This window comes from Pinus tabuliformis, chromosome X (genome assembly GCF_031772625.1).
Source record: "Pinus tabuliformis cultivar Carrire ecotype Pingquan chromosome X, CPIR1, whole genome shotgun sequence".
NCBI classification, from domain to species: Eukaryota; Viridiplantae; Streptophyta; class Pinopsida; order Pinales; family Pinaceae; genus Pinus; species Pinus tabuliformis.
The window spans coordinates 678,273,673-678,288,609 of NC_142308.1; the positions used below are offsets into that span (position 1 = coordinate 678,273,673).

A 14,937-nucleotide genomic window follows, 5' to 3' on the forward strand; every position below is an offset into this window, starting at 1 on the left:
TGCTCTCATTGTCTTAAAACTACTTTAATTGAGTCCTATTTTGTTATATACGTGAGGGTTTTTTAATCCTTTGTTAACTCTGAATCTTGTTGATACAGTGGACTCAATTTCATCTTTTGAGGCAAGTTCCACAAGTGAATTGACAACAGCTAGCCCACATCGGTTTGCTCTTTCTCCACAGCAAAGCAATGTTGGAGCTATTATGTTTTCCCTAGCTCAGATTAGTAAAGCAACTCGCAACTTTTCACCATCATTAAAGATTGGTCAAGGGGGATTTGGAACAGTTTATAGAGGTCAGCTGGATAATGGCCAAGTTGTTGCTATTAAACGAGCTAAGAAGGTATAACTAGTGCAATTGCTTGAGCATGTAAAAGATGAGTTTTTTGAACATATAAAGGCTGGGAAAATATTCTATATAAGGAAAAGGAATAAAATGACAAGATGATGCAATAGCAGAGAACATATAACTTGCCATTCTCACTCATATTTATGTATTTTGCAAATCTAGAGAAGTAAGTGGGCTAGTGTCAAAGTCTTCTATAATGATTCAGGTGAATTCAGAGTTCATTTTTCTATTTCATTCTCTTTGTTGAATACAGAGAGAAGCAACATGTAACTAAAGTTTGTCGTTCAAAATGTCCAAAATGTATGTAATCAGCTAGGCGGGGTTATTTTCTCTGTCTCTCTTGAAACATGCCAGTTCTCCCCAGTTGTGTTTGTGAGATAACTCCAGGTACTAAGACCAGATTTATCTAATACACCTGTTTCACTTTGTGGCCTTTTCTGCTATACCTTTGACCTTCTGGCTGTAAACTACTGTTACCTGAAACAGTGCAACATAGAATATTTCTGAAACAACCACTTCAATATGCTTTGAAATTGAGAAATGGCAAAGGTTTTTGTGTTGATGATTATAGCTCGGTTAGGTGCTTCTGCATAGGCTAGGTGTCGAGCATGCAGAAGATGGCCAAAAATCCTCTGTAGGTGCTTCCTCGTTGTTGCCCCTCTTTCGGCAGGGATACTCCAGAACTTTTTGGGCCACACCATATAAGCCCAAAGGATGTGCCTTATAGCCGTGTAAAGCCATGTGAGTGTGTGTTATCTTGTGAAAGTGGCTCTTAAATCCCCGTTGGTGTGGATAGCGATGGCTACCCCCTGTTTTGTTTGTTTCATGGAATGCCTACCTTTGTGGCACCTGCTGACTTCCACCTGGTGGGCGGTAACTCTCTAACTCGATGGGTATTCTTATCAGTGTTGATAATATCAGCGATATTCGAAAATATTTGTGAAAGTGGCTCTTAAATCCCCGTTGGTGTGGACAGCGATGGCTACCCCCTGTTTTGTTTGTTTCATGGAATGCCTACCTTTGTGGCACTTGCTGACTTCCACCTAGTGGGCGGTAACTCTCTAACTTGATGGGTATTCTTATCAGTGTTGATAATATCGGCAATATTCGAAAATATCACAATATTTTCGGCAAAATGATATATCGCCGAGTAAATACCGCGATATTTCAAAATATTGGCAAAAATATCGGCAAAATATCGGCTATGTTTAAAAATCTAAAAAAATTGATATTTTATGCTTGCAGATATTTGCTGATATTTTCACCAATATTGCCGATAAGATGTTTTCTAGACCCTTGCCGATATTTTGCCAATACCAATATTATCAACACTGATTCTTATACCCTCGGATGGTGTTGTGGTCATTGTTACTATAGTCGCTTTTAATGGCACCCGTAGCACAAGTGCTTCGGGAGACATAGAAAGCTTCCTAGAGACAGCCTAGATACTAGAGAGAAATCCTCTTGCAAGATACTAGAGGTACATGTAGGTGTTAATATTATCTGATCGGGACCTTCCTCCTTATCTTTTCGAATAATATGATCCACAACTCTTTTTCGAGATCCACGTGCTAGTACGTGACGATCTACTATACTGGCAGTTACAGGAGTAAAATTTCTTTCCCGTTCTAACATAGAACGCATTACATTAAAATAATCATCTCCTAGAGGAGCATGCATAATGGCATGGACATTTTTGAATGAACTAGCTACTCGTAGAGTTCCAATATGAGCAGGACCAGCATACATCCAATGGGCTAATTTCATAAATTGAACCTTATCTCAAATTGATCCATATTCCCATCTTGCACTACATATATATCCCTTCATCTCTTCCCTATTGTAATCACATTTCCTTTTGATAAGTATGGTTAAATTATGATAAAAAGGAAAACAAAGTTGGATCTTTTACGAAAGAAAAAAGGGAAGAGCGAAGGAAGGGAAAACAGGAACCAATGAAATAAGTCTGGGACGGAAGGATTCGAACCTCTAAATAACAGGATCAAAACCTGCTGCCTTACCGCTTGGCCACGCCGCATTCCCATCCTATTTCCCTATTCATATGCTAATGAATACTTATATCAAATTTTTTGTCAACCCATTAATATCCATTCATTGATCATTTTCTATTAGATTGGGTAAAATGTTGTATGTATGAAAGGATCATCCCTTCCAACCCCAAGTTCGGTCAAACTTGCCGAAGAGCTTCGATCGATTTGATCAATCAAAGACTTTTATGGCTTTACCCCCCCTAATTTACATTGGAGAATAAAAATGCCAGTTATGTTCAATATTTTTCTAGATGATGCCTTTATTCATTCAAATAATCCCTTTTTTGGAAAATTACCTGAGGCTTATGCGATTTCTGATCCAATTGTCAATGTAATGCCAATTATTCCTGTTCTCTCTTTTCTCTTAGCCTTTGTTTGGCAAGCTGCTATAAGTTTTCGATAAAAAGTATCCCCTTTTTCTTTTTCAAGTTTTTGGGTCATTGTCATTGATCCAATTTTTGTATAACTCTTTCCTTTTTTTGTGACAAAAGTTCTATCCTTGCTCCACCCGACGATACCAGATTCAGATACCATATCTGTTCCCGGATGAAAACTTTTCCACTCACCTTCCGATCCCACCGCTCACTTCGGATCGGGCTATTGGGTCACGTATTGATACGATCACCAATGACTTATTTTCATAAATATTCAATAAATATCTAGTTGATCCAAAAAAATAAGAGGGAAAAAAGACCATTTTGAAAACAAAGAGAAAAATTATATCCTTCTTTCAAATTGATTTTCGCACGTGATTCAGAGAAATAATTTCGTGATTTGTAACAATAATATTATTGTTTGGTATTCAATAACCATATATGGTACAAAGATTGATGATCTATTCTGTTGTACTTATAATCAGGATTCCAGAGATTACATAATGCTTACTCTTAAGTTGTTCGTTTACGCAGTAGTGGTATTTTTCATTTCTCTTGTTATCTTTGGATTTCTATCGAACGATCCAGGACGTAATCCCGGATGTAAAGAATATTGAAAAAAGTCTCTAGGTTAATGGGTCTAGATTCGGGGTTATTCGTTTTTAGGATCAATAGTGGACGAACGGAGAGAGAGGGATTCAAACCCTCAGTACGGATGATATGTACTATGGATTAGCAATCCGTCGGTTTGGTCCGCTTAGAGTTCATGTGTAACAAAATGAATGGTGGAGTAAAGGTGTATACCATAGTATGTACAGATTGTATTGGCAATATAATGAATATTGCAATTATTCAGTTGGATAAAGAACAATCCAGTCAATCATATTATTCATTTCGTTAAAAATAGTTCTGTATGACTGTTTTTTTCTGCTTATATCAAATTTTTTGTCAACCCATTAGTATCCAAGATTCATTAGATCAGATCTCAATTGGGGAAAATCTTTTTGTGGATATTTCAACAAAATAGGTTATTGATGGAATTGGACATAATAGGAGAAACAAAAAAAGGGACAAGAATATCCATTCATTGATCATTTTCTATTAGATTGGGTAAAATGTTGTATGTATGAAAGAATCATCCCTTCCAACCCCAAGTTCGGTCAAACTTGCCGAAGAGCTTCGATCGATTCGATCAATCAAAGACTTTTCTGGCTTTACCCCCCCTAAATTTTATTGGAGAATAAAAATGCCAGTTATGTTCAATATTTTTCTAGATGATGCCTTTATTCATTCAAATAATCCCTTTTTTGGAAAATTACCTGAGGCTTATGCGATTTCTGATCCAATTGTTGATGTAATGCCAATTATTCCTGTTCTCTCTTTTCTCTTAGCCTTTGTTTGGCAAGCTGCTGTAAGTTTTCGATAAACAGTGTCCCATTTTTTCTTTTTCAAGTTTTTGGGTCGCTGTCAGTGATCCAATTTTTGTATAACTCTTTCCATTTTTTGTGACAGAAGTTTTTGGGTTGCAGGAAGGTTGGAACACATAGTACATCATTAAATTGACCATTGTCTAGATGAATAGTTCTAGTCCTACAACACTAAGAGATTTATCATCACCAACATATATATTTTTGGTGTTACAATCATTTAAAGTAGAAAACATGGCTTTGTTTTTGTCCATGTGATAAGAAGCTCCAGAATCAATGAGCCACTCATGAGAATGAGAAGAAGAAGATACATTTAGTGCATAACGAGACCAAGATGCTTGACAACCATATGCAAAAAGTGTTATTCCTGAAGATGAAGTTGAAGTTGAAGAGTGCTCCAAATGGATGTTATGCTTCTTCATTGCTGCTTCCAAGGCTTCCATCTTCTTAAATCATTTGGATTCGAAGTGGCCATCTCGATTACAAAAATTGCAATGCCTATCAGTCTTCTTCCCGTTGCTTTTATTTGCCTTATCATTTTGTTGAATTGATTTTTCATTTTGAGAATGAAATTGCTTAGGACCCTTGTTTGGTTTAGGACCATTCTTTTTAGGACGTTGCTTCTTAGGATTCTTTGAATTTGGTTGTTGCTGGGTAGCTAAGACCTTCTTAGAAGAGTTTCCAAGATTAAGAAGACCAAGATGTAAGAGTTTTTCTTGTTCTCTTATTAAAGAATCACAAAAGGCATCTAAAGAGGGGGACTTGTAGTCTTGTCCTTGAGAAATAAAGGTTTCTCTAGTAGAATGGAAGGTGGAAACAAACACAGAGTAGGCTAGTCCCAGCTTAGTAAGAATGGAATAGATAAGGCTACCATCTTCTTTCTTAACCTTAACACCTTCCAAGAGAAGTCTAAGGGTCTTGAACTTGGACAAAAAATCTTCAATGGAAGAAAAATTATTGGGGTCTAATGTAAGCAACTCATTTTTGCTTTGATGGGCCCTAATTTCATTTTTAATTCGAAAAACTTTAGTGAGTTGTTTCATTGCTTCATTAGGGGTATCAAGTTTTGCGATATGGAATCTAAGGTCTAGAGAAATAGACATCCCTATCAACCCACGTGCTTGATCTTGACTATTTTCCCATTTGGCTGCCTTATCTTCTTCTTTAGGTTTAGTTTCTTGGCCTGAGGCTATTTTGTAAAGAACTTTACTTATAAGTAAATCCACAATGTAGGACCACCATTGGAAGTAGTTGGTGCTGTCAAGAATAACTTGGCGTGGACTTTCCATTTTAACAGAAAATGAAGCCGTAGATGCTGAAATTAAGTGTTCCAATGGAAAGATCTCAAAAAATTAGGCAGATTAAAAAAAAATGGCTTTGAAAACAGCTTCTGGATGAAGAAGTTATGGCATTTTGAAGAAAAGTTGTTGAAGATGCTGATGAAGTGTGTGAATGTGCAGAAGTGAATGATAATATGATATTTAAAAAAAATCTCCCCCCTTTCCAAACTTAATCTAAGTAGCTCACTTTAAAAAAAAGATTTTGTGTGACCCACTTTTATAAATAGGTGAAAGACATTTTTACAATGGTACTTTATGAGCTACCCACTAAATTGTAACTTAAATAAAAGATAAAGAGACTTTAGAATTATAAGTGACTCACTTTTTATAATGGGTGAGAACACTTTTACATAAAATAACTTTAAAACATAAGTTACATGTGCTTTTTGAAAATGTAACTCAAAAAAAGAAAGACTTGAACTCAAGACCTCTATTTTCATAGAGTAACTTTGGAGCAATTGAGCTAGTTTAAAAGGTTAGTAATTTTTGGAAAAGAGGAAGGGGGTGTTTATTTATTTTTATTTTTTATTTTTTAGTCACTGAAGCTTTGGGGTGCGTGCTTACTTGAAAAAACCCTTTTTGTCTACAAAACAAAAAACCACACAACCCAATATGGACATACAAAAAAACCAAACCTTATGGCTTGAAGTTAGCTTTCGTTGGAAACTAAATATTTTCCTCAATGTTTCTGATTTTCCGAGATCACACTAAGGCGCGGCGAAAAAGAGCATACGCATGAGAAAAATCCTTACTTTTTGTTTCTGATTTGCCCAGATCACACAGAGTCGCGAGGCAAAGAACATACGCTGAAATGAAAAGTATAGATTCGGTAATAAATAATAGAGAGATAAATAAACCGAAATAAACAGAGAGATAAATAACTAAAATTGCAAATAAACACTGTATACCTCCAGATCTTAAAAATGACGTAGCTAGGGCTACCGGAAACCTTTTCGTGTGAAACAAAAGGTGTTCCTCACTGGAACAGATGCTCCTAACACAATAGAGCAGCCCTCTCGGCCCGAAAGCGGTCAGAAACAGTAGATCTAGGAAATGATAGTCGAATGCAGTTGTACCAACTTCCAATTTGGATCACCAACGGATGTGGCCCTCAAATAGCTCTGATACCATGTAGGAATGTACATGGTAAGTTTCTCAGATAGAACACCAAAGTACACCGCTCACAAACAGATCACAGATCAATACACCAGTATTCTTGACGTGGTTAAAACCCTCAAAGAGGGAAACAGTCCACAGCCTGAGCCAACGCGGCGACTTCAGGAAATTTATTAATAAAAGAAATAAAATTTACATAAGCTTCTCTCATGAATGGTCACCCTACAAATGACCCTCCATGCTCTTTAAATAGAGGTCATGGATCAATCGGGTGCTAAGCCACGGATCAAGTGTCAGTAATACCAAGGAGAGAATGAACCGTCGGATCACTTCATGTCTAGAACATATCGTGACCGTCGGATTGTAAGTTACAAATGTACATAGTAAAGAAACACACTTTACCTAAATCTACACTAGACCAAGTTATACCTAACTATTTCCTATATGTCGGAATATCCTAACAAAAGAGGGTTAAATGATCATCCTTTTTGAGGGATCAATGCCTAATTCACTTGGGGATATGCAGTCAAGGCTGATGATGAGTAAGAACTTGGTTTCTTGATCAAGGAGGCCCGAAAAGTCAGCTTCATCCAATGTTGAGAGAAAGAAAAGAAAAGTGACCTTCAAGCATTTATACTTCAAAGAAAATGATGCAAGCTTATTGAGACAAATAATGTTTAGGACATTTCATTTATAACATTGGCCTTCACATTAAATTAGCTAAAACATGCTTAATTCCATATTTCAATTATGGAACAACTAGCTCTAATTTTAATAGTATGCAGCAACAATAATAACAACATCAAAATTTACTTACAACGTTATAGAATATATCCAACCAACATTTTGTTTGCAAAACAAAGCTCCAAGACAAAAAAAAAATAGCCCAAATCCATACGTCAAAATTCATCCATCTCCAATGATAAAATAATGTGCAAATAAAACCCCTATTAGTGACAAGCCCACCAAATTAGCTCACAAGTGGAAAAATAAGCCTCATAAGGGGTCAAATAATAATATGTACATGTCGTGGGGCCCTCCATACTAAAAAATAAATTCCTCGGAATATGATGGACAAGGGGGTGGCCCCTTGTTCTCCAAGTAGTAGATCTATGGTGCTCCGAGTGGGTCCAACGGCACATAAATGACCCCATGGGTCTCCATATGAATCAGAGATGCCTGTAGATCCTCTTCAAGGGTCTGAGTGGTGGAAAATGAACGTTGTCATGACACATACAAGTCCTTGGGACACCTGCCAAGTGTGTGGGGCTCCTTTGGGGGCCTGTTGGGCATAATGTACCAAGCATATCACCATCATCCCAAAAGTGGATCGCTAGTAGTCTTTGAGCATCAATGAAGATCCGTGTAGTGTTGTCCGTTGCTGTGGAGGCCAATGGATCTCGATGCACACCCTATATGTGCCAATGTAGACCTCTGGGGGTTAGGATCCTGTATAGGGAGACCAAACCCAAATGGAAACCACCTGTAATTATGCATAAGATCCAATGTGTCCCCTAGGCTTCCAATACAACCAGTCATTAAAATAATCGAGTAAAAGAGCTTACAAATCATGGATAACAAAGTGGGCACTTCATAATGGCATGCCTTTCCATAGTGGGCTTTGGCATGTGCTAGTGTATCCAAGCTCCAAAGGGGGTTAACCAAGTACCTTATTAAGTTGTTTCAGCCCTTAAAGGGGACAGTATGTCCAAGGTACATCCCTCTAATGGGGGTAACACGTGATAAATAAGTGGAATGGAGTAGGGAAGGAGAGGGGCAATCTTGGGCCATGTATTGGGGCATAAGGTTAGCTAGATAAATGGAAGCCCACACCTAGATATGTAATGTGTAGAAGGGAGCAATCATGGTACATGAGGTGCCCCGAGCTTGATTTTTCCACCCTTTTTTATATGCCTTTTTCCTTTTATTGATTTTCTTTAATTAACTACTTGGTGCTCAAAAGATAAGAGCATGATGTGTAAGATATAGTAGTGATTACCCTTCAGAGGTTGGGACAATGATTCGTTCTCGAATGATAAAAGAGGCTCATCTAAGGCCTATGGAACCAGGGTGATGACCATGGATTGGGGTAGAGATCATGTATTGGCTTTTGCCCACGTCTTACTTATTTTGTCCCGACCATCTTTTGCATTTTGTGGTACAATTTCCTATTAAGTGTGGTCAATTATGCTTTTTTCTTTTTCTTTTAATTACTTCAACCTCCGGGGCATCATTCCATGCTTGAGCCAAGGTGGGGGCAAGGGGATAGGGAGGTTGGTCTTCTGTGGACTCAGAATGGAAATGTGGAACCAGGTGAGAGAAATGATGAATGGGGTATAGTGAGTGGAAAGGGAGTAATATATGTGGGTAAAGGAGCAGGACCATGCACCCAAACCCGAGGTATCCCAAGGAGTACCACCTTAGAACCAAATGGTCAATAAAGGAGATCCCACGGGACTAAGATCCAAGGGTAACATCCAAAAGAGATCAAGGGGACAAGAGCACAAACTAAGCCCACTCTTTCTGCAAAATTCCCCCATCAATCCATATCCAGAAGTATCCATGATAAGTAAACCCAATACTCAATTACCAAATGACAAGACATACCTTTAGATTCGGGAGGCGCACCTTCAAACATACGATCAATATAGGTGGGGGAGGGACCACACGATCGGCTTAGGTGGCAGAGAAATGACACAACGAGCTAGTAGGAGGCTGCAAGGGGCTGCTGGCTGAGGTTCATCATAGAAAAAAAAAATCTCCTGGGGATATCACCCACTAAGTAGTGGGTAACATATGCCTCCAACTGGGACATGATCTCTCGAAGACGATCAATACGGGTGGGGGAGGGACCACACGACCGGCTCAGGTGGCAGAGAAATGACACAACGAGCTAGTAGGAGGCTGCAAGGCGCTGTTGGCTGAGGTTCATCATAGAGAAAAAAGTCTCCTCGGGATATCACCCACTAAGTGGTGGGTAACATCTGCGTCCAACTAGGACATGATCTCTCGAAGAGGAGGATGAGTCTGCTCGAACGAGAGGTCACGAGAACTCCAACAATCTCTGGTCACCATAGACCTGTTATCTGCACATGTCAAAGATCAAAGCCATGGGGCAGCATGTTTTTCATGACGTCTTATGATCACCCATGCTCAATGTTAGCCTATAAACCAATAAGAAATAAAATATGCAATTTTTTTTTAACCTAAATGCAATCTAATCTATTATGAGAAACTCCATATGTGGTTAGTTCTAATGCAAAAATCATCATGCAATGTATCCTACCCTAACATGCATATGAAGAAACTATTATTAAGTGTAATCATAAAGCCAGTGCAGCCAACATATCATCAAGTCAATTTAAATATGTCTGCCTATATGATTACTCATGTAGCAAATCCCAAAGTGAATGCAAATCCAAAGACATGGAGGATGCAGTAGGCGGGAGGTGGGTGTGAAAATTTCTAAATAGAAGTCCTACTACAGTGATTAATATTATTTCTTCTACTTATTACCTCAAAAATAAGTTGTATCTACTGAATTTTATGGCAAATATCGAAATATATTCTACTACAGCCTTCACAATTAAAACATTGCATAAAGTAAATGTAAGTAAAATGATGGCACAAATACAATCACAATGACAGTTATTTTTGGACAATTGTCCTTGGAAAAACCCAATGTGGGAAAACCAGTGCAGCAGATGAGGGTTTTATTATTCTTCAACAAAAATCTTCATGTACAACTTACACCCAGCAGTAAGGTTTTCTGAGAAATATTACAAATGTTCCTGAACAAGTATCTGATTCGAGAAAGTTTTTCTTCCACCCTCTGCGTCTCTCTGGCTTACCCAACGTCACTTTTTCTGGCCTCTAGACTGGCCTGCGCAGTGCCTGCATGGCTCAAGCTAGCGCTGCCTCTCCCAACGTCAATCTGCCCAGCGCTGTCCCTTCTATTGCTCTACGTCTTTGTCCCTATCTCTCTGACTAATGCTGAACCCTCTCTGTCTCTCCTGCACCTGCAACTATCCCTCTGAATCAATTTTCTCTTGCCGAACTTAGACCTGTGAGAAAATCAATTTTAGTTGGGCAACTGAATATCTACCTAGTCTATTTTCCAAATGACCCTCAAGCCCCTTCTTATATCTTCCTGTTGGATAACCAACGACCTAGATTAACTCCTAATCAAAGGCTCAGATCGTTTTGACTTGATCTCCATCTTTATCTAGAAGATTCACCCACAATTATATTAATACTCATTAATATTTTAAACTTGCTAAGTTTAGACTTAGGAACCCCATTAAAAATATTAATTATTTTAATATAATTGTCTCTAGGTGGAATTTCCCAAAACGGTTTCTGGGTTCTTTGGAATGCATGAGTCCAAGCCTCCCTGCAAAATTTGAGGCTTAGAGCACATCTGATGCTACCCCAAATCAACACTCCCTCTTAGTGAGGAATGTGCTTTAGCAATATACTACTACTGCATATTGCTCTGACTTTGAAGCATCGTCCTCTGCACTGTTGATGTTTGAATTGTTGTCTACCAACTACTGCGCTACTGTTGCAACTGTACTGCTGCCTTTGACACTGCCGCTACCAATCCTACATCTATACTACAACTCCCTCTGCATATGTGTTGTCGTTGGTGTAATGACCGTCCTAAGTTAAAGAAGTTCTTACCGAAACTGTAAAGATTGATGTAAAGATTGATGAAGCTGTGAAACGGTATTAATCTATTTGATGGAGTACTTACCTGATCTGCCACTGATGGAGTACTTACCTGATCTGCCACTGCTGTTGCGCTGATCTGCTGCAGAACTTCTCTCGTTACCGAATGACCAAACCACCCAGCCGAACCGAGTATGCCTGGATACTCAATCCAGTATGCCTCTCAACCGAAGCATACCGTTCCCCCGTGCCCAGAGACTTCAAAACAAGTAAGGCTCAATAGTTCCGAATTACAAGCAGTATGGATAATTTCCCTTCCTTCAGCACTCTCCTTCGTCCTTCAACAGCCCCCGGTTCAGTTTTCCCACTCACAGTCCCTCCCCTTCACAGGCATCGAACCCCCCTTTAAATAGCAGAGGTTCCTTCCTCTCTATGCATCTGCTCACCGCCTTTATGGAAGGATAAGATTTTGTTAGGCGGTGGCTGCTTTGTCATCATATCTACCTTTAATTGAATCAGATCCTCACCATACCGAATGGTGTCATATTAGTTATGACAGTTGGTACTTTATTTTATAATTTAGTATAAGACCATGATGATTTTAAATATTACAATTTACTTTATGTTTTATAAAATGTCAAGTTTAATCATAAGGTATATATGGTTTAGTTTATTAGTACACATTTTGGGGGGTTATATATGTAACATATGAATAACCTCAACTATATTTCTTACTGAGTGTGTATTCTTCCATTTACGAGAATTAGGCATTTAATTTACACCTTTGATAATTAATTCATTTATCTCAAATTTAGACATTCTCCATGAATAGTCGATGTGTATATATATTTATATATACTAGTGCAATGTATATGATGCATGCATATGTAGCTACCATATGCAGGCCTCACATGCATGCTAATATTAATATGTTGCTCGTGATTTGAGATGGGTTGTTACATACACCCCTCCTTCAAAAGAACTTCGTCCCGAAGTTAAGGGTTTATAAAGTGTATTGATAATTCCTTTAAGGTATGTAAGGATTGTATTATGTGATTGAATTTTTTTTCATTTATACTCGTGAGGACACTTTAAAATTTGAGATTTTGAACGCTGATAGATTTCCTATTTTAATAGTCATGCCTTGCCCAATCCAGGTTCCCAAGCTATGCTAAATCATCCTATCCTTCCTAATCTCTTCCGCTCCCATCCTATCCGTCCTCTACTGGAGTATGCCATGGCGTCAGCTATACTGACCTAACCATGCATAAACTCTAAGGATGGCAGCGTCGACTATATCGACCTGATTTCCCAGTAGGCATCCGGCAATCATCATCACACGTCTAGGGGAGCGTGACTCGCACAATCCTCCCATGATCCCAGGTTTTCAGAGGATAAACGGTGGGCAACACCTCCACCCCTCCCAGTAGAATCAGGGTTAATACCCTTTCATGGAATCTCTTTGAGCCTTAATTGTTCTGAAGTTTCTGTCATCACGTGGTCATTTGGTAACGGATTTTATCTGCAATCATGCCACATTCGGTACCTTTTATCTGCAATCATAAACACTTGTCCATGCATTTATAACATGTGCATTAATATTTTCAAACAAAACACCTAACATATGTATATTTCATACATGTCATTTAAAGTTTAACATACCTTGTCATAATCTATTCATGTCATTAGCTTTCATATTTACCATATAATCATTCTTTCGTGTATTGCTTTGTGCATAAAACTCATTACTTTAAATTGCTAACTGACACTTGATGTTGATCTTACGAGCACAAATCGTTATGTTCCAAACTTTCATTGATCTGTATGTGTTTGCTCAGTAACAACTAACTGGGTTATTGTCTTACTTGGTAACGAATGCATCATATGGACAGTCATTAGCAAGGACAAATCTCAATTCCTTCTTTTACAATAATGTTAATTGGTGTATTCTTTTATATATAACTGCTTGAAATACCTAGCTCAAGTATGGTATGCAACACATTTTGGGAACATATTTTGTACTCGACATTTCTTTTAACAATACTACACCGAACACTGCTCTATGTTTAAATGGTAGTACTCTTCCAACACTTTGGCCCTATAGGTTGAATTTATGCTCACGGAACCTTTGCTCAGGTTGTATTCATCACTTATCTTATTGCTAAATTAGTTCTGAATGTTTGCGTAGTAACCGTTCCTATTGACTGATTCACTACCAAGGAGTTGATATTCATGCCAAGTGAACTACTGTTTCCAGATCTTTTGCCAGCGCACATTCCAGGGTCCGAACTTAAGTTCTATGCATTATACTAGTTACTTTTATGCTTCTACATGAATGAGTTAATGGCTGTTTGCAATTCTGAGTTAGTTCCTCATCACATGGTGTTTAATAACAGTGTATCCCTTGTTGAATAATTGTGAATGGTGTATATAACCGCTTGAGCTCAATTGGTTGGTTCTGTTATCATTTTAACTGAAAGTATAGTGGAAAACTGCTTACCTATAGCTAACAGATAACAACTTATGTGCAAAAAGGGATCACTGTAACCTTCACACAGCACTTCAGAAATTTATTAGAAACTAAGAGAATATACAGGAGGGAATTCTACATCTTTTACTGTGGTATAGATAATAACATGGCTAAATTATGTATAACAGCTGGGGTAATTTTGAGTGAGGAAGATACTATATGTGACTCTTTAGAGGCCTCATTGAATGTTATTTGACCACAGTATATATATTTTCTGAAGTAAAACTATTAAGAAAACACTTACAGAAGTTTTCATACGAACTTGAAGAAAGGTCTCATAGAAGGACTTTATACAAACTCAATTATTAAGGAGGAATATCTACGAGTTTGTAGTAGAGTAGAATTTTCATCACATCTCAGCAAAATATCTTAGAGATTGAAATGTCCCGAACAATAACTACAGGAGCAAATAACAAAAGACTGTATTAACTGTATTCAAATGCACCAGCAGTAGAATGTGTGAGGTTTAAGGTTTATGTGATGGTTCTGTTCATGGATGAGGTAGGCATGCAACAACAGAACTAGCCTTTAAACAATTGTTAAAGATGTTCCTAAATCGCGTCAACCCAACAGTGAAGAATATATCATTACAGAGCACCATTGATTATAAAAGGCAAGAGCAGATTCTAACCATTCAACAACTTGTGGTTTCTATGCAAGGTAGAGGAAGACAGGTTGAGGAGTGAGTCCCTTAGTAATTATAAAGGAGGATGACTAACAAAATAAATATCTAGAAGTTTGTAAGAATATAAACATCATTTACCACTTGATTGTTATTGGAGCATAAATAATAATAACAACGAATCTATCTAAGCAAAATTTACAATTACAAGAGACTAAGCATAATATCAAAATATTCAAGAAAGTACTTATCTCTAGAGAATACGTCAACTCCTTTTCGTTCAACTCTTCTGCAAACTACTTTCTTTTATCAATTCATCAGAAGTAATTGTGTATCTAAGATAATATATGAGGGCTCAGTTATATCCATTTCCACAGTGTTTTCCTTCCCCTTGTCCTGTTCATCTGCATGCACTCCACTTCCATCTGAACTTTCGGTCTTTTGTTGCTGATATTGATTA

General features: G+C 37.8%; 1 protein-coding gene across 11 annotated transcripts in view; it reads left to right on the forward strand.

Moving 5' to 3' along the window:
- The window catches only part of LOC149141796 (calmodulin-binding receptor-like cytoplasmic kinase 3), a 322,579-nt gene that overhangs the window by 205,628 nt on the left and 102,014 nt on the right, over positions 1–14,937 (forward strand). For all 11 annotated transcript variants that reach the window (XM_089450428.1, XM_089450429.1, XM_089450431.1 and 8 more), the window contains one exon: positions 99–340. In XM_089450428.1, coding sequence (XP_089306554.1) covers positions 99–340 — 242 coding nt within the window. The remainder of the gene's footprint in view (positions 1–98; positions 341–14,937) is intronic.